At 38.0% G+C, this 24,612-nt stretch overlaps 1 protein-coding gene across 4 annotated transcripts in view; it reads right to left on the reverse strand.

Annotated features, from left to right (window-relative positions):
- LOC108716149 (NHS-like protein 1) overlaps positions 1–17,200 on the reverse strand; it is a 138,852-nt gene extending 121,652 nt beyond the window's left edge. For 2 of the 4 annotated variants that reach the window (XM_041562834.1, XM_041562833.1), the window contains exon 1: positions 16,289–17,197. In XM_041562834.1, the coding sequence (XP_041418768.1) occupies positions 16,289–16,586 (298 nt within the window). In that variant the 5' untranslated portion in view covers positions 16,587–17,197. Of the gene's footprint in view, positions 1–10,554; positions 10,697–16,288 lie in introns of all 4 variants that reach the window. The other 2 variants (XM_041562835.1, XM_041562836.1) reach the window with 2 other exon arrangements.
- Between the last annotated feature and the right edge of the window lie 7,412 nt (positions 17,201–24,612).

Consider the following 24,612-nt stretch of genomic DNA (forward strand, 5'->3'; position numbering starts at 1 on the left):
AACACCAACACAAACAATTAACTTTTAAATTGCAAAGTCTTTATTAAAAAATAACTTACTGAAACTCCACTTCCGTTCTTCTTGAGAAAAGGGCGACCATCCATTCTGCAGCAGTTGATTCCTCCTTCCTGGCCGCTCTGCTGGCAAGATGGGGCAGCACCTCTAAGCGATGCACATGTTGTATCCTCCAGCCGACGTCGCCATTGCCTGCCAGTTGCTCCCCACTTCCCAACATTGCTCCTCTGTCTCTCCCTGACTTTTTTTGTTTCCCTCGCACCTTGCAGCTTCTTGCCTTGCTGCTCGACAAGCCCGGCTCCAGGAGAGAACTGCAGTCATGCCCTGCACCTGCTGCCCTGACATTTGCTCGTCTGCCCGCAGAGGCTACTGAAGGGAAAATTCCTTGTTGCAAATTGCCAGATTTGCCTTCTTCTTCCCACGCTGCCTACACTGCTCCGGCGGGCAGCGCTGTGCGAGGGCTGGGGGTGAGGGTAAGAGCGCGCACAGCATTGTATCTACTGACACAGATGTGTGCAACTTTATTCAAACTCTATTCCATGCCTTCTGTCAATGGGTATTTTATGCTGTAAATAAACAGGGTTTGGGAGCGAATACAGAGTCTATAAATGAAAGTTGAAAGCGCATTAGTGTAACTGCGATGTATTGAACTCAAGCACTATGTTTAATTTTCTTCCCGCACCCCCAGCCCCCGCACTGCGCTGCCCCGCCGGAGCAGTGTAGGCAGCGTAGGAAGAAGGCGGCAAATCTGGCAATTTGCAACAAGGACTTTTCCCTTCAGCAGCCTCTGCAGGCAGACGAGCAAATGTCAGGGCGGCAGGTGCAGGGCATGACTGCAGCTCTCTCCTGGAGCCAGGCTTGTCGAGCAGCAAGGCAAGAAGCTGCAAGGTGCGGGGAAAAAAAAAAAGTGAGGGAGAGACAGAGGAGCAATGCTGGAAAGTGGGGAGCAACTGGCAGGCAATGTCGACGTCGGCTGGAGAATACAACATGTGCATCGCTTAGAAGTGCTGCCCCATCTTGCCGGCAGAGCAGAGCGGCCAGGAGAGATAGCCAGGGAGAAGGAATCAACTGCTGCAGAATGGATGGTCGCCCTTTCGCCTTTTCTCAAGAAGAACGGAAGTGGAGTTATAGTAAGTTATTTTTTAATAAAGACTTGCAATTTAAAAGTTTATTTTGTTTTGGTGTTTATTTTTCGATATATACTAACTAATTTTTTTTAAAAAAAAATTTATGTTACTGGTCCTTTAAGTCTGCATTTTACTATTTGTGCTCTTTTTTTGGGGGGGACGCATTTTTTGCAAACTTACATGCACACAACTGTCTCAACTTTTACAAGTGTACACATGTGCATACACAAAACTTTATTTTTAAATAGTTAAATTTACCAATTATCTTTTGTTTTTTTACCTAAAATGTTTATGTTGCAGCATAACAATTGGATCAGGTATTCAGTCCAACTCATAATCACTCAGATCAGTTAATTATTTTTTGCATTTTTATCCCTGCAATGTTGTTCATTACATGTTTTTACCATATCTTTGCAGTTTGATGGTTTTGTGTAAAAAGATCCATATTGGTTTAAATATATTGTTACTTAGTTAAATCAGGTTGAAAAAAGACCAAAGTCCATCAAGTTCAACCGCTCCAAATGAAACCAAGCATCCATACATACACATACTGAAACTGACCCCTCCATACCCACACATAAATTATACATACCCATATCAATACTAGCTATAGATTTTAGTATCACAATAGCCTTGGATATTATGCTTGTCCAAGAAATCATCAAAGCCACTCTTAAAGGGGACCAGTCACCCAAAAAAATTATTCAAAATCCTATTTTATCACATTAGTCAAGCAAAATGAACTTTAATTACACTATATAAATTATTTGAATCTTGTTTCCTTCAGTCTGGGAATTCATAATTATAGCAAACAGGCAGGAGTCATTTTGTGGATACTAATTAAGACAGGCCTTGCATCAGTGTAGTAATATATGCAGACCTATGTATATATGAATACACATTTCTTGTCTACTTCAAAGGATTGCAATTAACCCCCATTTAGCTAGTATATGTCCTGAGTTTTTATGACCCATCCCGTCTTGTAATAAAATGCAAAAATAAGATATGATGCTTTGTTAGATAGGTGGGACACAACCCGAGAGACCATCTGGAGAGGGTCTTTTACATTTCAAAGAGGAACTGTTTGTACAGTTGTTATTGGTAAAAGGGACATCTAAAGAAATTAGCTGGTTTTCCTGTTTAACTTGTCATCAGCCAATCAGAACCATTCCCCATTTTGGTCAATGGCATAGAAACAGTATAACAATGGAGTTGGTCTTTGACTGAAGAGAAAGGGAAGGAGAGGAGAAGAGGAAGTGAAGCAGAGGGAAGGAGAAAGAGAAGGATTGGGAAAAAGAAGAGGGAGAGATAGAAGGAAGGACGTATAAGCTGTGGGCACATTTTGAAAGATCTCTGTATAATTTGCTGTCTCTGGGCTGGATAATCTAAATTGTTTCATCTCTGGAAACCTTGGTTGCATCCTTTACATGGCTGTGGTAAATTGCGGATTCTACATTTCATAACACTATACGGATACTTGGATATATCTATAAAATACACAACATTTTGGTTGCGTGACTAGTGACCAGAAGAAGTGGCCCAAGAGCCTGCAAGCCCTGTGGAGCCCTGAAAGGAAGGAAGGTTCGAACCTAGGACTGTGGTCTGGACACCAGTGACCGTGAACCTCAAGGGTTGGTAAGAACATTGTTTTTTTTAAATTATTTCTTATTAGCATTTTTTTCTATATAATGGCTGCAGTTGTTGATAAAAGCAATAAGGGAGAAAATGTCAGCATGTGGTTAATAAATTATATTAAAAACCATGGGGGACCATATGAAATTCCACAGGAATGTAAAGATTCATGGGATTTAATGAAAATTTTTATAGCTGACAGTGTTTTTGATAAGAAAACTAAGGAAGTTAAGGAGTTAAGATTGCATGCCATTACTACTGGTGAAGCATTAATCGAAAAGGCCAATCTGTGTGACCGTTTAACAAAAACAAATGACACTATAAAATACACAACAATCATCTCAAAATCTGTTTGTGCACCAGAATGGTTGACCTGATGTCAATGCCCTGGCTACACAACTAAATGGTGAAGAGAATGGGGGAATGTGTGGAGAGCAGTGACATCTAGGAAGTGCTGAATGGCAAGTAAAAGTAATTGTCTGCCCGCCACTATGCCTAAGGCATAGAGGAAGGGCAGACAATATTTGATTGACAGCTCAGATTGAGCTTAAAACATATATAAAGGTTTTCATGTTTAATTTGAAAAGGAGTTTTATTATACTGCTTTTTGTGTCTGGATGACAGGTCCACTTTAAAAGCATGAACATTACCATCACAACAACACCGATCACAACAACATAACCTCACTTCCCTCACTGTGAAGAACTACCTACGCTACTTCAAATGAAAGTTATTTTCCTCTAGTCTGAAGGGACAGCCTCTGGTGCAGTTATCCTCTTTATGGGTAAAAAGGTCCCCTGGTATTTGTCTATAATGTCCTCTAATATACTTGTAAAGTGTAATTATGTCCCCTCACAAGTGCCTTTTTTCCAAATAAAACAACCCCAACCGTGACAGTCTACCATCATAATTTAAATCTTCCATCCCTCCAACCAGTTTGGTTGCACGTCTCTGAACTCTCTCTAGCGCATTTATATCCAGGACTGGAGCTCAAAACTGCACTGCCTGCTGAGGCCTACAAGGAACCTATAAAGAGGCTAAATTATATCTTTATCCCTTGAATGTATGCCTTTTTTATGCAAGACAATACTTTATTTGCTTTAGTGGCCACAAAATGGCACGGCCCGAAATTAGACAGCTTATCTACAAAAACCCCTAGATAATGAAACTCCCAACACACTGCCATTTAGTGTATAACTTGCATTTATATTATTTTTGCCAACTTGCATTTATCAACATTGAACCTCATTTTCCAGTTTACTGAGTGTCAGAATCCTGCATAGAACCTATATTTCTGCACAATTTTGAATTATCAGCATAAATAGAAAGAGTACCTGCAATGCTTTTTATTGTTTGCTGCAATACCCTTTTCCATAACAATTTTAGCTTGTCTTTTTGCATGATTTATTGGAGTCCTTGTACCTGATAAACGCTTTGGCTGTTCCAGATAACTTGAGTGTGTTAACAGCATGTTTTCTTACCCACCTCAACACCAACACTTCTATTGAACCACAAAAGATTTGTTTTGCAATGATGTTCCTTTCTTAAAAGGGGAATATACTGTCACCTAATACACAAGTAGGGCGCGTTCTATGCAGAAGCTGAGTTGGCAGCCAAAAGAACTCATATGAACTATTTTTAGTTTAGGGTTCTCACAGGCCACAAATACTGTGGTAAATGTATGCATACTGGGCATCAAATTGTTCAGAAAACCCGACGTTCATATTTAGGGTGTTTTACCCTTAATAAGTTTGTAAGTAATTGTTTGAGATAAATGCAGCAAATTTTGCAAATTCCTCCTTTACTTGCAGAGCCACCACCTGTTTATACCATCCACGTCTAATTTTGTATCCTTCCTTAAACCTTTCTTGCTGTTCCTTACATCTGGAACTTCATCCCTATACTATTCTGTAGATAATTTAACCTCAATGTCTTCAAAATTAAACTTAAGCCACTGCAAATTGCAGCACCCATTACCCTCATCTTTCTGTCTAGATATTTCCCTTCCTCTTTGATTGTATGCTTTTGATTGCATCTATCTACACTTTTGGTTTTATAAAGGATAGATGTTTTGGCTTTTGTAAACGATAGCAAATTTAATTGTTTTTCATGGTGAAATGAGTAAGAACTTGGACAACGGGGTTGCATTAGATCTATATTTTGCCAAAGCTTTTCATACACTGACGCTTAAACGACTGCGTTTTAAACTAAGGTCTGTTGGTCTTATTGAATTAGACAGAGTTCATGGGCAGCTAAGCTGGTTAAAGGTCTATAAAGTCTCTGTTCTAAAGAAAGAATGACCACGTTGTGTATGTGTGGCTCAAGCCTTCTTTTACCTTCCAACTAGCTTATTGCCAGCCAGAGACCCATCAATCTCACAGAAAAATTGAATTTCTAATTAGGCGATCTGAAAATGAAAAAACTGATGGTACTTTGAAGCATGGAGTCCAAGATAATTTAGCAAATTTAGTTTAAAATGTAAGCAGTGGATTTTGGTACCACAGTAAGATTCAATGGTTACTGCTCTAAGGACATTAAATATAATCATTAGTGGGCACTGGCATCCCAAACACATTTGGCATTTGGGGCAGTAAACCTGTCAAATCATGTAGGAATCAATCAAGCCATTTTGTAAATTAATTTAGTTGAGTAACAAAAACCAAGTGCTACAAAGTATCAACACACCCGCAGGTTAAATATTGTATCAATAGCCAACAAACGTTTGAGGAATTGCTCAGTGGTAACAGTTTGTAGTGACTGTCGCCACCCTGCAATCCTCTAGTTAACCAGTTCAGGTGCTTACAGAAATACGCACGACATGGTCCAGCTTCCCTGAAATGGATTTTCAGTGTTGTGTGGGGTGTAGTTGGCAGCGTTGTCTGCTTTTTAAATGAGTGAAATAAAAATGGAATTTTAATTACTTGCGTATTTCTGTAAGCACCTGAACTGGTTAACTAGAGGATTGCAGGGTGGCGACAGTCACTACAAACTGTTACCACTGAGCAATTCCTCAAACGTTTGTAAGCCATTTTGTAAATAAGAACTGTGAAAAAGCAGTAACATGGCTCCCATGACCGGAAAAAGGAATGTTCAAATGTGGACACTGTAAATGTTGCAAATATGTGAAAAAATTTAACAAGTTTACACACCTGCAAAATAATAAAATAGTTTACTAAATAATATACTAAAATAGTTAGTTAATTGCCAAATGGAGGGTGTCATTTATGTTATAGAATGTGGATGTCCTCTGCGTTACGTTGGAAAAACAAAAAGGTCAACAGGAGAGAGTCTTGGAACATATTAGTGACATAAAACGAGAGTCACAAAAAAGTTCGGTAGCAAGACACTTCAAAAATATGCATGGTGGAAGTACTAAAGATTTAAAGATGTTCGGAATAGAACATGTTTCTCTGGGTATCAGAGGAGGAGAAATAGACAACATACTGTTGAAAAAAGAGTTAAGATGGATGTATGAGCTTAACACTCTTTGTCCCACTGGTCTAAAATGACAATAGTAAATTTGGAGTATTCCTGTAGAATGTTTAAATCTTATTTGTTTAAAATAAAGTATTAAACAATATTAGGAACCACTCGTATGGCAAATAAATGGTATTGTATTTATGATATGAATGACATTTGCTAGCTAGTATAATACAAATCGCAATGCATTGGAGAAAACAAAGCGTGTGATAAAAGATAAGAAAAGCAACACTGCACAAGTTAATTATTAACCCGTTCCTCTATATTTCACCATGGACCGGCTTGAGAGTTCCAGTTTACAGCCGCTGCGTGAAAAGTATTTGCCACAATGTTGAGGTGGTAAAGTATACTCCAACTATTGATGTTTGCATGTGGATATAAAAACGGATTTAAATTCAAACTCACAATTGTTTAAAGCTAGGAGCTGAAGGACAGAAAGCGCTAGTTAAAATTGCAAAGCTCCGTAATACACTGTTCAACTTTATGTTTCAACTAAATAATTTAACAAAAACGCGGACATGAACTTTAACAACGTAACATTTCACTCCCAAGCTATGTAGCTGCCAGTAACAGATAGTGGATATGTATGGAGCAGAAAAATTTACTCGCTTTATTCAGATTTATTGCATAAAGAACTAAAGCTCCAATATCCCCACTAGTCGTAAATTTACTTTTAACATAAAAGACAATGTATTCAAATGCCGTATCAGACAACACAAATTAATTTGTTGGTATGCAATGTGAAATGACGAATTAATGCATCATTAATTGATGTGTGTATATCTATATATATCTATATGAAATTTGATACTTAATATATAATTAATTTTACTATTTTGTTCAACTATTAAAAAACTTCTATTAATATATTCTAATTAATCAATCCATAATAAATTATTATAATTGAAGTAATCTACAGTGTGCAAGAAAAGGTATTCTGTTTTTGCTGTTTCAAGTTAATTATATTAATCTCACGCACTGCCTGCGATAATCAGGCTAGGTAGACTTCTGTTTATTTTTAGTAGTGTGCACTGCCATCCATTCAATTTATATGTAGGAATCAATGGCAGAGGTCCCTTGAACCATTTGAAGATGTTAATAGCCTTCATGATGTTCATGTTTTTTCTGAGGGTTTCGCTTGAAAACTCGATCAATGTGAGCAATTACAGTTTTCGCCTTAATATGAATTTATTTAAAAAAAAATGTTTTAAAGGTAAAATTTTATTATTTTATAACACATTAAACATAAAACAAAGTATATGCCATAAATGCAGTTGAGTTACCATTACAGAGCTTGGACTAAAACGTTTACATACCAATTCGTTTAGTAATTTAATTGATACACTCAAGAATGAAAACACAGTTCAAACAGTCGTACAGTGAGATGTAAATGTTGCCTCCAAGATTCCAATCAACATATTGGACAGTAACATCAGGTATTAAATAGAATTATGGATCTCTGCCTTTTACAGTATAAATAAACGTTTCTGTTCATGTTCGGGAGCCCTGACCCCCAAGTCCCGCTTCCCACCATGGACTCCATATTTTCTCAAATCTTTTCAGTGAGCCTCTGGCTAGTAAGATGAGCTTAATGAGAGGCAGATTCTGATTCACCAACGTTATCCAGTTTTGTACCGTGGGCGGTTGGGGACCCATCCATGCCATAGCAATTACTTTCTTAGCATAGTACAAGAGTGTTCGGTATCTAACTCTGGCATGATTAGTATATATGATTTCATCTATGACTCCCAATATGCACACCTGTGAGGGCCAGCAGCCTAGGGAAATCTAATTTATCTGCTAAGATATCCATGACTTCGGTCCAAAACGTGGAGACTGGTGGACACGACCAAGCCATGTGTAAAAAGGTGGCCCCTTCAGCCCCACCCCTATGACATCTTGCAGTTGGATTATTTCCCATGTATACAATAGGTTCAGGAACAAATAGACGGCACTTCCGGAAAAGATTTATTGGGGTTGCTGCTGTATCCTAACGCGTTTCGGGAGTTAATCCCTTAGTCATAGATATGACTAAGGGATTAACTCCCGAAACGCGTTAGGATACAGCAGCAACCCCAATAAATCTTTTCCGGAAGTGCCGTCTATTTGTTCCTGAACCTATTGTATGCTTAGCAGTCGGATACTGCTTGACAGAGCACCTGGAAGAGTACCTGTGGGGAGTAGTAGCGGTCCTTTTTTCTTTGTTTCTTATTTCCCATGGCTTTTAATCGCACAGGGGTGATATAGAATTGATGAAGCCATTTAAATTGAACTAATTTGTCGCGTATAAAGTAAAGATGACTATAACCTTCCTCCCACTCCTCATCTTCGAGGTCTGGGATGTCAGCTAGCCATTTTGATATGCTGCCTTAAATGGGGGGGCACGTTTGTAGCAAGGTTTTATATAAGGTGGATGTAAGTTTGGTTATGGTAGAGACCATAGCACAGTTTCAAATTGTGGTTGTGAGGTTTGTATTTCAGATCCTCCAAATTGTGCTAGAAATACTTGCCGCAGTTGGAAATACCTAAATTGAGATAGATTGGGCTCCGCAAGTTTTTCTTTAAAGAACTCATATGAGCCAAGCTTGGCACCATCTAGCACATCCTGTAATCGCCTAATGTGTTTACGTGGCCAGTAGAGAAAATCTGGGAATTTATGGAATTGGGGAAGACGGGAGTTGGCCCACAACGGGACATTGGGTGTTATGATGGGGGAACTCTTTGGATACAGCTTGAGTGTCAAATTCCAGGCCTTCCTTGGGGTTGTTACGAGTCCCTCCCATGACCCCACAGCCAGCGCTTGTAACGTTGTATTGGGGTTATAGGGATCAGGTACGAACCACCATTTAACATTTGACTGGCTAGATAGTAGAGATATAAATCTGGCAAGCCTAGTCCCCCATCTTTCGTGGCGGGGGTAAGTTTCCGCCATGCCAACCTGGGCTTTTTACCTCCCCATATAAACCTTACCACAATTTGATGGACAGTCTTAAAGAAACTCTTCGGAATAGGAGTAGGTGAGTTGTGGAACATGTATAGAAATCATGGCAGATACACCATCTTAAAAATGTTAATCCTCCCCCAGAGTGTGAGAAACCATTCGAGTAATGGGTTTATTCGAGGTATAAAAAGAAAAACTCTATAATTTGACCATTAATAAATAACCCCCAAAGTGTTTCCACCCTGGACAGTGCAGTGTCTGCATATTACAGCAATTCAATAGTAGTTATCTTGAAACGTTAAATAGCTCAGAGGGTGGTTTTGTGTATATATGTATTGTTCGTGCATTCTGAATTAACCCTTTCCCTGCCAGCCGCTTTATCCTAAATGCAAACATCTTCTGCCAAGCAGTTTTAGACATTTTGTACTCTTTCACTTTAAGAGCTTTTCCTGGGGGGGGGGGGGGGTTAGTTTACCCAGGAAAACAATATATCCTGGACAACCTGAGCTTTCAAAATATGCTACAATTTTGGAATTTCACTTCTGTAAAAAGATATACGCTTCTAAGTGTCTAATATAATGAAAAAAAATCATGTTTCACATAGTACACTCACATATGTCAAATATAATTTATTTTATGTATGAGAACACAGTAGATATGGAAAGTCCTATGTCTCCTGAATGTGCCAATACCAAATATATATCGTTTTATGGTGATTTTTCATTTGTACAGATAAAAATCTCTAAGCAGGTGGGGCGCATGTGCGCAATGTAGGAGGCGGACGTCTTTTGCGGTAGCTCCGGCAGGGGGCTTTTCTATTGCTAATATAAGCCGACAGATGAGCACAGATCTTACTTTAATCGAAGCAAGAAGGTCCTAATCGCTTGAAGATGCCTCCAAATTATAGAAAACGAGACCAGCATTTGCAACGCACTTCGACACGGCATAATGGAGACAACTCCCAAGATGGCGCCACAGCTACATTATTCAAAAATTTCTGCTACTGTGACTGATGCAGTCAGTAAGGCAGTAACCAGGTTGCAAGCAAACATCACTGATCTGGGTCAACGAACAGCGCAATTGGAAACCAAAATGACTGAGGCAGTCCACCGGCATAATGTGCTGGTCGATGAATACGATTGCTTATCAAATGATTTCTATTCAACGCAACTTCATCTGGAGGATATGGAAGAGATCGAAGGTCAAAGGTATTCCTAATAATATAACAGCTGCTGAACTAGGGGTATAGAGAACCCTTGAACAAAGAATGGATAGCCCAATACATGGGAAAATATACAAACCAGGAAACAACTTAAAAATAAAGTTAATCAAAGCCAAACTGTAACAACAGTTACTCACCCTGGTGGTCTAGCAGTTAGAGGGGGTCGGCAGGGACGCCTGCCACCCCTTCGGCGGTGAAGCTCGCCACGCTGCCGCTCCTCTTCCTCCAAGGTCTAGGTTAGTAGGGCGTACATCTTCCTTATTTGTTGGTGCATGCGCGCTGGCGTGATGACAAAGGGGTACAATATGTTTCTACATTTTGGCGAGCATTCTGCTCTTTGGTTGGGATTGAATTATCATTTTCTACTGCATATCACCCTCAGACTAATGGTCAAACTGAAAGGGTTAATCAATCCCTTGAGCAATTATAGGATCCGAGACCAGGTTGCTTGGAATCGGTTCTGGATTTTGGGTGCCGACCGTGACACAAACAAGACAACAAAAAGCAAAACTGGAATATAAAAAAAAAAAAGTAAACAGACAAATCAAGAAAGGAATAAGAAGAGACCAAAGAATTTGGATAGATGAACAAGCACAAAGAGCAGAGGAGGCTGAGCTAAAAGGAGACATAAAGGCGCTTGTTCTGTTTCAACCTACTGTCCTTAGTGATAGTTCTGGGCCAGGACCTTTAGAGGACACAACTCACTGTTATTAGCAGATTTCCACAGACAGTTGAACTCAACTGGACTGACACGTGTATGTAGATTTTGCTGTATTTTATTCCAAAACTGATGGAAACCTTCCATACAATGATCAAACCAGTAAGTCGGAGAATATTTCTTTCACCAAGGTTGGTTAGGCAGTTAGATGGCTGCTAACTGTAAACTGGGAACAGTTTAAGAGGGGAGGGGGGGTTAAGGATCACAGCATCTTCCTGGACTACAGGGGGAGGAGAAGACAAATAGAGAAAAATGTAACAATAACATTACAATAAAGACAAGTTGTGTGTAGTAGAGCTCTATAGTATTACTAGGAAACTATCAAACAAAAATTTTAGAAGATCTAAACCAGTCAAAGATAAACATGGGCAAATCCTAACAACAGAGATAGAACAACTGGAAAGATGGAGAGAACACTTTTCAGAAATATTGTCTCAAGGGGAGAACCAAAATGCTGATGAAATATATGGAAATGAAACCATAGAAGAAGACTCAACAAAAAATATATCACCTCCAACACCGAACAGGCTGGCTTCTGCAAACATTGTAGCCGTGTCAATCTTATAAACACCTTAAGAATAATTATAGAACAAAGTGCAGAATGGAGAGCTACACTATACTTGACATTTCTAGACTTCGAAAGAGCCTTTGATTCCCTTAATAGAAGATTCATGTGGAGCACGATAGAAAAATATGCAATCCCTAGAAAAATTGTCATTACTAAAGAGAATGTACAATGGCTTTAAATGCCACATTTTGCATGAAGGTAAGCTGTCAGACTACATTGAAGTAACAAGGGGTGAAGCAAGGCTGTGTCCTGTCTCCTACAATATTTATGTTGGTATTGGACAGCATAATGAAAAGAGTTCTAAGTGAACAGAAAAGAGGAATACGATGGAGCATGATAGAAACACTGGAAGATCTAGAATTTGCTGATGACATATGTTTATAGTCTCAAAGGTATATAGAAATGAAAGGAAAATTGGAAAGGTTACAAAACGAAGCAGAAATTGCAGGACCACGTATCAATGCCAACAAAACAAAAGAAACGAGGATAAACAATACTGCTACAGAGATTGAATATTAGCGACTATGAAATAGAACTGGTGTCTAATAAAAGGGCAGCCAAGTTTTGGAGTTTTACTTTGAAAGCAGCTAGTAAGCTGCATGTAAAACTTAGTCCCTTTGTAGAATGCATAATGAAGCAATACAATTCTTAATGAATCAGATGAAAATTGAGCATAGGACTGGCCAGATATGGGATGACTTTGACGTAGTTGGCCAGCTTAAATATATTACAATATATGGACAAACAATCCCTGTTTTGTTTAAAGGGTAAGGCATTTTTTAAGTAGCAGTATGCACAAAATATCTATGTCTTAAATATATTGATAATGGGTTGAGTGCAGTGGACTCTTGTATTTGTATATATGTATTTTGTGGCCACAGCCTCATTGCACCCACGCCTAATGGTTTTAAAAATTAGTGGGGAGCACAACTTTCCCTTGTTTGTTATAGTTATACAGGAGCAGTGACCAGCTCCATGTTGTAGCTCCCACCCTTCCCAGCTATAGTCAGGTGATCCCACTGGTGTCTAATAAAAGGGCAGCCAAGTTTGGGAGTTTTACTTTGAAAGCAGCTAGTAAGTTGCAGGTAAAACTTAGTCCCTTTGTAGAATGCATAATGAAGCAATACAATTCTTAATGAATCAGATGAAAATTGAGCATAGGACTGGCCAGATATGGGATGACTGACTTAGTTGGCCAGCTTAAATATATTGCAATATATGGACAAACAATCCCTGTTTTGTTTAAAGGGTAAGGCATTTTTTCAGCAGCAGTATGCACAAAATGTCTAAGTCTTAAAGGGATACCGTCATGGAAAAAACATTTTTTTCAAAATGAATCAGTTAATAATGCTGCTCCAGCAGAATTCTGCAATGAAATCCATTTCTCAAAAGAGCAAACAGATTTTTTTATATTCAATTTTGAAATCTGACATGGGGCTTCTCAAAACTTAGGCAACGGCTCATATAGGTTATAGGAGGTTCCCCCATAGGCTAAACAGTAATCCAGCAGTTTTAAGGTGGCGAAATGTCGAAGTCAAAATTTTTAAAGAGACAGTACAAAGTCGAATTTGGCCTATTCGATGGTCGATGTACCCAAAAATTACTTCGAAATTCGAAGTTTTTAATTCGAAAATTCACTTCGACCTTTGATAAATCTACCCCTAAGTGTCTCTTTGACTGTAAAGTATTTTGCTGACGCAATTTGATTATTATTGGCTACAACACAATTTGGCATTCATCAGAATTGCAAAGTAATACCCTTTTGCAAAACACATATAATACATATTGGGAAACAAATGGTTTTCTTGAAAAACCTAATTGTTTTAATAATCATTGAGGTTTAGGACAGCAATGCTTCCCAAGTAACAGATTTAAGGTTTCAAATAGTGATGTCATACAAAGCAGTCTTGGCTTGATGTCATACAAAATAGATGGTAGATAGTATAAGTTGGCATCTATCAAATTTGCATTGCAAGTACTAAATTACTCAGCCTGTAAGAGCAGAGGTTGCTAATTCAGGGTTATCAGACAAATGGAGTTTAGAAAATCTTCTGTAACATTTAGGTACACAGCACTCATTATTCGTCAGTCTCACAAAGCTGAGGCACATTTAATGTCAACATTGTCAAGAGGTATAATTCACAAAACCGGAAAAACAACAGCAGAACTGCCACACCTGAATAAGCAACTAGGATATAAGGTAACCAGATTTAGCTTTATGATTATGCCTTAATTAAAAAAAAAGTCCAGAAAGAGATTTATTTATACCAAATTTATTACTGAGTCACCTTCATGTAAAAACAAAAAAAGTGTCACACATGGTTTTGAATTTTGTGAACTATTCAGTTAACTAATAAATAACACTGTTAATCTGCATTTTTAATTTACAAAATATTCTAAAAAATCATCTTTCCACCTAAATCTGATCTGATTTCCCCTTTACTTTGTCTGTTGATGGCCCTCAGCTTGGCACATTGCCTGGCAATCTTGGTGCCCTTCATAATTCCTCAAAATACACTAGTAGGTACTCACTATAGGGATTACCTGTGAGATCCCCAGGATTTAAGCAAAAACAAAAGTACTAGCAGGGCACTCATGATGAATGGTGAACTAAGCTCTAAAAATGAATATGGCTAGAAATGCCATATTTTATATAATTAACTTTTTGAACCATCCTAAAATTTCAGCAACTCTATAGTAGTAATGATCCAGGCCTTCAAATTTGACGCAGGAGTTTCCCATCTTGGATTTTGTTAAGAGAAGTGAAGCTTAGGGGTTGTTGCAAATCAACAAGCAGAAAATGAGATTTGCCCATCATATAAACTACAGATTGGATTATGAAGCTCTGGTGCTAATTGTGCCGATTTATGAGCGGTCATGTGTGAATCTAAATTATTTACTAATAAGATATATATATATTTATGATTACCCAATGGCACATACTACTAAAAAAAGTATATTATTATGAAAATGGTTTATTTACATGAAGCACGGTCTTACATATGAGCTGTTTTATTCAAGATATTTTTATAGAGACATACATCTTTTTCCATTAAATGCAACAAATCTCTTTAATTGCAAATAATCCATTATTTTGGCTAGCACATTCTCAAAACACTATCTGCTAACTTTGTATGCACATTACCCACCTATCTATTTTTGGCACGATTCCTGTTGGTTTTTTTTGGGAGGGGGGGGTTAATTATTGTATGTGCATTTCTTTTTAATCACCCTTACAAATTTTCTCTAGTGAAGCCTGGCTTCTTCTGTAAATCATTAAGCATTTAATAAACTTCTATATTGATTACCAAGTTCTGTGTTGTTCCAAACAATTTTAGACAACTGCATTACTATGTGAGCATTAGAGCAAATTAAGATATATTTTCCTTCCTTATGCAACACACAGTTGGGTGCATTGATTTAATTTTCAATTCTGTTGTTCAACATTATACATATACCATATATTGCAATCTGTAGGTTCCAGTTTATTGCCAAATTATAATGTCTAAGATGCTCAGCAATAGCTTGTGAACCATAAAATTGGCCACTCCTTGTTTCTGAAACAAACATATTATGCATTTTTAAATTTGGCCTAAAAAAAGAAAACAAAGCAACTTTGCGATATACGTTTATTAAAATGTTTCTATGGTTTTCAAATTATTTGTATATTTATTGCTATTGAAAGCAGTGTTTGTCTATTAACCATTAACAGACCTGTCTTTGCTGGGGAACACAAATGGTGTATGTAGGACCTTGCACACACACAGACCCTGCCCAAAAGGTGGTTCAGAGATTCCTGGTGCACACAGGTGGAGGTTCGGCCACCTCCTAGCAATAGTCAGGAAGAAAGATCCAATGGCACACAGGTCTGCTGGAATACTTCAAGTGTTTATTGCAGAGTGCAGTGCAACGTTTCAGGGCAAACCCCTTTGTCTCCTTTGCTGGGGAACAACCAGAGTTAAGCAAATACTGCTTTCAATAGCAATTGTTTTTACAAATAACAATTAGAAGCACTGAAAATTTGTATCAAAATGTTTATTGTAAAGTTGCTTAGAATTATGTTTTCTGACTTTAGCCAATTTAATTTTAATTTGGGGTTGACTTGCCCTCCATTGTTTCACTGAACAAAAATAATTTTCAGCACCTGTGAAAATATGTCCATAGAAAGGGGTCCTGAGACAAAGTATACTGGCAGCAATGTTGTATTTTACACCATCAGTGCTTCAATTCAAAACCATGTTGAATTGTAATGGCAGTCAAATTCCTATAGACAACTACACCTTGTTGGTTTAACTTCAATAAACCTATTTTAATGTACTGCTTGCAACAGATTGTAAGAGGAAAAATATAACAGGTGTTGCTAAACATTTTAATAATATTGCAAATTTCCAGATATTCAAACATCAGAGCTTTTTAAAAGTACACATAGAATACAAGGAATTGCTAGGGTAGGAACATATATATTTTTTTAACTCTGAGAAATGATTTCAGTGGTTGGTGAAGTATAACTGGACGTTCATACAAAAAAGTTTAACAACAAACTACAAAGACCAAAAAAAAGTAAGAAACGGATTAATTTACTTACGAACTGGAACCCTTCTATGGTCCAGGTGGCTGATCATATGCTGTAAAAACGAAATCCTGTTCTGCAAGCGGGTACTTCGATCCCCCAAAGCAGACGCCTGAAAATGAATGTTGGAGAGGATGTCCTCAGCATGCCTGGAGATATCGGAGAGTTGACGGACGATCCGCAACAGCGATAAAGAGTTAATATCCTCCAGTGAGTTACAGACCAGAGAAATGCCATCGCTGGGTGCTTGGGCATATGGGCTTGCCAGTCGGCACACATAAACGGGTTGCACTAGCCTGAGATGAAATGGCATGGCACCTGTTCTAAACTTTATCACTGCAACCAAATTTGCTTTCCTTTACACGCGGGGCACTGTGCTGCAAAAGGACTATAAGTCTCCATACCGCATAATAGTTTCACTTTTCGTGGTACAGTCACGATTATATTCATAACAAGCCCGAATAACTTTTCAAAAGTCCCACATCGCCGTTTAAATGCCCAGCCTTAGTTCTTGCAGACCGATTCTCCCACAGTTTCGTCACCGCCTGCGAGATGAGACTATGACGTCGTGACTACAGCGTATGTAAACGCAATGACGCGGCACGTAGCAGCCAAAGCAGGGCCGGGCACGTCAAGTTTCACTCAAGCAATCTGAAACACGTTGTAGTCTGTGCAAGGCACGGCAGGCCGCATTGTTACAGCGCATAATTTTGTCAGGGTATACAAGGTTGGATTTTTCTTGGTCGTTGCCACCATAGGCGGAGTGTGTTTTTTTTTGTTTTGAAAGGCTAATGGCAGCCATACAGAAGCCTGAGTTAAAAGTTACATTTACTGGATTCGCAGACTTTTTGTTATTACTTTATGATTTTGCCCATTGTCATTGATGATTTAAAGGAATTGTTCTGTATAAAAATAAGAATAAAATATAAATAGACAGGCTGTGTAAAATTAAAATGTTTCTAATATAGTTAGGGTTGCCACCTTTTATAAAAAATTTTACCGGCTGCTGGGGGCGGGGCCACAAAAGGGGAGGGACGTGACATCAAAAGGGGCGGGATGTGACGTCAAAGGGGGCGGGGCCAGGCGACAGAGACCCGTGGACGCTAGAAGAGGAAAAAAAAAAAAGGTAAGTTGCAGGGGATTGGGGGCAGGCCAAGGGCTCCTTTTGATCGTATTACAAATTTACCGGCAGCTACATTGCTGCATACCTCCCAACATTTTGGTAGTAAAAAGAGGGACAAAAAAAATTTTCCCGCACGTAGCGCAGCAATTTTGTTGACCACACCCCTTTCTGTGGCCACACCCCCTAATTACCATGTTTGTTTTACAAAATTTGGCAGGTTATGAAAGTTTGAAAATATTTCTCCTTATCTAAACTGTGTTTTTGTGTCTCAAAATTGTTACAAAGTATCTTATTTGCACCTGTTAGCTGTTCTGGGCTCTCTGCTAAAAGACAATTAAGTGAGAAACTTTGTTTCTTTTTCTGGCTGTTCAGAAAAGAGGGAATTTCCAGTACAAATGAGGGACTGCGGGTTGAGCTGTCAAAAGAGGGACTGTCCCTCCGAAAAAGGGACAGTTGGGAGGTATGCATTGCCGGTAAATTTGTAATACCGGCCCCGGCCTTGGAGATTCACAACATACTCCCCCTCATACAGCTGGGCGCGAACTTGCTCCTGTGGCGGCACTACATTGACGATATTATATTCATTTGGAAAGGTACCAAGGAAGAAGTGACACAATTTATAAGTGGACTAAACGAAAATGATCTAAATATTGAGCTAACCCCAACAATTAGTACAGAAAGTGTAACATTTTTAGACCTTGAAATATACATAAAACAAAATAAAATACATACAAAAACACACTTTAAATCAGTCGACTCGAATAACTATGTTATACCCTCAAGTAACCACCATCCTCGGTGGATACAAAATATACCTTTAGGTCAAATGTGTAGGGTAAAGAGAAACTGTTCAGAACAAAAACATATAGATAAACAGCTGAATTTTATGAGCAATAGATTTAAGGAAAGGGGTTACAATAAAGGCCTAATTAAACAAACTGTAGAAAAGGTCCAGAAAATCCCAAGGACAATGCTTTTAGAGGGCAAGTCAAGGAAACAGAATGAGGATAATGAAATAGTATTCTCAACTACATATAATCCAATAGCGAAAGAAATAGGGGGTATTATCAAAAAACATTGGGATATATTAAAAGGAGATATAAAACTTAATCAATCCCTTCCACCCCAGCCAAGGATAGTGTTTAAGAAACCAAAAAATTTCAGACAAGTTTTAACACATAATCATTTGATAGCTGATAGTATAAAATCTAAAGAAATAGATAATTCTTGGTTGGGGTTCTTCCCATGTGCAACATGTAAAGCGTGTAAATATGGCATAAAGAAAAAACTATTTGTGTCAAATGTTACAAAAGAAGTACACAAAATCAGACAATGTATAAAATGTACTACACAAAATGTTATCTACTGTCTAGAGTGCCCATGTGGACTACAATATATTGGAAAGACAAATAGATCTTTGCGAGGTAGAATGAGAGAACACATAAGAAACATAGAGAAAGGTTTAGATACTCACAGGGGCCGATTCATCAAGCTCGAGTGAAGGATTCGAAGTAAAAAAACTTCGAATTTCGAAGTGTTTTTTGGGCTACTTCGACCATCGAATGGGTTACTTCGACCTTCGACTACGACTCGAAGGATTCGAACTAAAAATCGTTCGACTATTCGACCATTCGATAGTCGAAGTACTGCCTCTTTAAAAAAAACTTCGACCCCCTACTTCGGCAGCTAAAAGCTACCGAAGTCAATGTTAGCCTATGGGGAAAGTCTCCATAGGCTTGCCTAAGTTTTTTTGATCGAAGGATATTCCTTCGATCGTTAGATTTAAATCCTTCGAATCGTTCGATTCGAAGAATTTAATCGTTCGATCGAAGGATTTAATCGTTCGATCGAAGGAATAATCCTTCGATAGTTCGATCGAAGCATTTGCACTAAATCCTTCGACTTCGATATTCGAAGTCGAAGGATTTTAGTTCCTAGTCGAATATCGAGGGTTAATTAACCCTCGATATTCGACCCTTGATGAATCGGCCCCACAGTGTATCCAAACACTTTAAAACAACACACGGGAAGAATCCAAACGGTCTAAAATTTTGGGGTATAGAACAGATAAAGAGAGGATGGAGAGGGGGTGATTTGGTGAAAAAAACGTTACAGATAGAAAGTAAATGGATATATCAAATGAAAATAGCGGTACCAAATGGTCTTAATATAGATATAAATCTGAGAGCATTCTTGTAATGATTATGGTGTCTAACTATATAAAAATAGAACTAGGAGAAATAGGACTATCTATTTATAAATGAGCGATGGAGTATGAAATTGCGAATGGTGTAATAGAATGTTTTTTAAAGATTTCAATTTGTGTTGGTTAATTTATTAATTTTTACTTTTAGGAGTGGTTTTCGTATAGTATACCAATTGAAATATGTAACATCGTTTCCATATAACTGTGCCCTATAAGAGTTTCTTGCTTAATCCAATTACTGACATCGCCAGACTTTAAAATAGAGATTGGCTAAATAGAGATAAAGAGAACTTTGAACACTATGGGCATGGGCGATGTTTAAATATATCCACAATCACGCACCCCTATGGCAACACAAGACTCAGGAGGAGGAACTGTTGAGTGACGCGTAGAGAGACGGAATAAAAGAATTACACATGCGCAGCTGAAACCAAGCCTCCGAAGAAGTCGCAAGACGAAACGTGTAAGGCATGTGACGTCACTGGAAGGCGCCCAGCATCGCACACGAGGAACGGACGCAAAGAACCGCTTTTCCATCTTCCCAAGCCATTCCGATCTTTTGCGATTTTCTTTGTGCGGACGGGTGCATACAGGGGGAGCTTCCAGGAGGACTGTGCATAGATATGCTTTTTAGAAACTTTTGCCATGTGAGTGCATTTTAAGCTTTGTTTTTAAAAATATTAAAGAGGTATTTTTACACTATTCGCTGCTGCATGTTGATTTACAGTTCATACCAGGAGAAGCGCTTCATGATTTTTTACGTGCAAGTTGATATTCCCTGTTTGTGAGTACCCACCTAATCAAGCATTTAAGGAAAGTTTTTTAACCCCTTGGTGGAGGCCAATACTAAATGAGCGTAACACATATATGGTGAAACAAGTTGGTCTGTTTCTTACACAAGAGGTGGCAACATTGTTTTTAAAAATATTAAAGAGGTATTTTTACACTATTCGTTGCTGCATGTTGATTTACAGTTCATACCAGGAAAAGCGCTTCATGATTTTTTACGTGCAAGTTGATATTCCCTGTTTGTGAGTACCCACCTAAACAAGCATTTAAGGAAAGTTTTTTAACCCCTTGGTGGAGGGCAATACTAAATGAGGGTAACACATATATGGTGAAACAATTTGGTCTGTTTCTTACACAAGAGGTGGCAACATTGTAAAACAATATTACCCTATTTTTCTTGTTTGTCTGTCCCCCGTGCCTTTGGCGCTGGCTTTTTATTTCAGTGACAAATTTGCGGACTTGGAGGGATACAAGTGGGAGCCGGCTGGGATTTGTGGACACAATTGAACCTTGGGCCTATTTTTCTTTTAGGTATTTTACCGGCTAGGCCGGTAAAATACCGGCCGGGTGGCAACCCTAAATATAGTTAGGCAAAAATGTAATGCATACCTCCCAAAATTTTGGAAGTAAAAAGAGGGACATAAAAATTTTTTTCGCACGTAGCGCAGCAATTTTTGACCACACCCCTTTCTGTGGCCACACCCCCTAATTACCATGTTTGTTTTACAAAATTTGGCAGGTTATGAAAGTTTGAAAATATTTCTCCTTATCTAAACTGTGTTTTTGTGTCTCAAAAAGTATCTTATTTGCACCTATTAGCTGTTCTGGGCTCTCTGCTAAAAGCCAATTAAGTGAGAAACTTTGTTTCTTTTTCTGGCTGTTCAGTGCATAGAAAAGAGGGACTTTCCAGTACAAATGAGGGACTGTGGGTTGAGCTGTCAAAGAGGGACTGTCCCTCCGAAAAAGGGACAGTTGGGAGGTAATGTATAAAGAATGGATGCTGTTTTTCCTTCTCAATGTAACTGAATGTGTCTCAGTGGGACATGGGTTTTTACTATTGAGTGTTGTTCTTAGATCTACCAGGCAGCTGTTATATTGTGTTAGGGAGCTGTTATCTGGTTACCTTCCCATTGTTCTTTTGGGAAAGAAAAGGGAGGGGGTGATATCACTCCAACTTGCAGTACAGTAGTAAAGAGTGATTGAAGTTTATCAGAGCACAAGTCACATGACTTGGGGCAGCTGGGAAATTGAAAATATGTCTAGCCCAATGTCAGATTTCAAAATTGAATATAAAAAATCTGTTTGCTCTTTTCAGAAATGGATTCAGTGCAGAATTCTGCTGGAGCAGCACTATTAACTGATTCATTTTGATTTTTTTTCCCCATGACAGTATCCCTTTAAGCATGTCATGAAGCAGAGATCTGCAAACTGATTTGTTTCAGCAACCCCAGCCCTCCACCACCACATTGTTAATGTAATTAAAATGAGTGCTATTGTAAGTGAATAATATATATTTATGTATTAACTAGACATTAAGCCCGTTCAATTAACGGGCGCTAGAACATATGTAGTCAAACATTTATAAAAAAAGAATTGTTCTAGTCTAAAAAAAATTCGCCAGAGATGGTCCGTGGGGCACATGCGCAGTAGCCCAATCCCATCGACACAGGGACTGGACGCAGAGACACTTCAACTTTATTATATAGGATAGACATTAAGCCCGTTTAACGGGCGCTAGAACATATGTAGTCAAACATTTATAAAAACAGAATTGTTCTAGTCTAAAAAAAATTCGCCAGAGACGGCCCGTGGGGCACAAGCGCAGTAGCGCAATCCCGCGGACACAGGGACTAGACGCAGAGACACTTCAACTTTATTATATAGGAGGATGCACACACTTTACATTGATTCTGTGAGGAGAAAAAAGAACCCCAATTGCTTCTCACACGTTCAGCAGTTCCTCTATTATTTTGACTACCTATTAATTATTTTGTGATTACCGAGTAGTAATCACTAACCAATTAAGAATATATAAAGTGCTTAGTTATAAGTTAACTTAAATTGACCCTTAATGAAGTTACATTAAAGTGCAAGTGCAATATAATTCATTCTGTTAATTGTATTATAACTAAAAAAAATTAATGATAAATACTAGATAGAGTTAACTATACTTAGCACAAGTAAATAACCTTCTAATGCAATGTATTGTCAGGTACCTTATGTTTGCCCCCACAATCAATCCGATTGAAGAATTAATTACAATAAAAATAAAGTGCTTCAAGTGCTAATTTAATTACTGGTGACTGGCAATTACCATAAATTCATACCCGCTTCAGGATTAATTAATTATAAAGTGCTTAACAGTGCTGAATGATTAATAATAATTAATAAGGTAGTTGATATAAAGAGGACCACAATTAATAGGATAAATTATTTAAAAAAACACACGATGCTCAGGTTAAAAAGTTTTAGCAAGAAATAGAAAATTGGAGGAGGTGGAGTTGTCCCAAAACTGCTACATAAATTGTTTTCTATCCCTGGGACACCACAAAGACAAAAAAGGCAGAGTATCCGGGACTGTGGACTCGTTTTTTAATCTAAATCCTATTCTGAAAAGAGCTGTGTAAGCCTAAAAAAACACAAATCCACGGGCTCTTGTGAGCTTTAGTAGCAGAGAGGAGAGAGGTAACCGAGCACTGGTTGAAGTTGATATCTTCCCCACCCCTTCTATTCCGTCAACCCAATAGACTCAAGTTTTTCTAAAAATTAAAGTTAAAAAAGGACTCCAAACGCCGATGCGCATTTCGCAGTAATAGCTTTGTCAAGGCGTAATGAGAGCGTACCCCAAGCGTCAGGTTTAAATCACTTCCTTAAGGTGCGTCACCGCAGGAATTATCGCAAGACTTAAATCCCACTCGTACTGGTTAGTGTATCTATCGCGAGGATTAGCTTCCATGTGTTATCATGGATACCATGTAGCGTTCGTGTAACATTTAGCACAAGAGAACATAAAGATACTGCTACTATTTGGCATATACTGTATGTAACGAATTACTGATATTACAGCCAGCATTCTTATGATATCTGGGGAACTCATCTTCTTGAAATGAACCGATCATTTTAACCTATTAGCCTTGAATGGATTGGGCTTTTTATTGTATATATGCATATATTAAAATTATTTTAAAATACCGCATTTATTAATTATCAATTAAAATAGAAATTCATTAAATACCATGCATTACTAGTTCTTATAATAATATATCCTGTTTGGAAACAGAAGATCCAATAGCTCTCTCTTTTCAGCAGAGCTTGTTCCAGGTTTCCTTTACGTATTCCCAGTTCAACTTTTTCCAATGCCCAGAACTTCATAGTAGAAGGATCCTTATTATGTAATTTTTTGAAATGTTGAGCTACAGTGGAAATTGTTTTATCATTCTTACTTTCATTTCCTGCAGTTCTGATTGTACTGCAATGCTGCTGCATTTGAGTGGTCATTCCTATATACCGTTTATTGCAGGGACATTCAATGCAATATATTATACCTTGAGTCCGACAGTTTATATAGTTGTTAACATTATGAATGGTGCCGAAACGATCCTCAAAGTTAGTAATTTTACGAATCCTGATACACATATTGCAATCCCCGCAGGGGAAACAGCCACAATTTTTTTGCCTGTTATCCCGTGATGTTTGAAAGTGACTCCTGGTCAATAAGTCCCTCAGATTCAGACTTCTCTTGTAGCATATTGATGCTCGTTTCTGTAATATTGTTCCCAGAGTATCATCTTTTGGATAAACACTGGCCTATACTGTTGGAAGATGATACTCTGGGAACAATATTACAGAAACGAGCATCAATATGCTACAAGAGAAGTCCGATTACAATTAATTATTGTAATTAATTCTTCAATCCGATCGATTGTGGGTGCAAACATAAGGTACCTGACAATACATTGCATTAGAAGGTTATTAACTTGTGCTAAGTATAGTTAACTCTATCTAGTATTTATCATTAATTTTTAAGTTATAATACAATTAACAGAATGAATTATATTGCACTTGCACTTTAATGTAACTTTATTAAGGGTCAATTTAAGTTAACTTATAAGTAAGCACTTTATATATTCTTAATTGGTTAGTGATTACTACTCGGTAATCACAAAATAATTAATAGGTAGTCAAAACAATAGAGGAACTGCTGAACGTGTTAGAAGCAAT

This window comes from Xenopus laevis, chromosome 5L (genome assembly GCF_017654675.1).
Source record: "Xenopus laevis strain J_2021 chromosome 5L, Xenopus_laevis_v10.1, whole genome shotgun sequence".
In the NCBI taxonomy this organism is placed as follows: Eukaryota; Metazoa; Chordata; class Amphibia; order Anura; family Pipidae; genus Xenopus; species Xenopus laevis.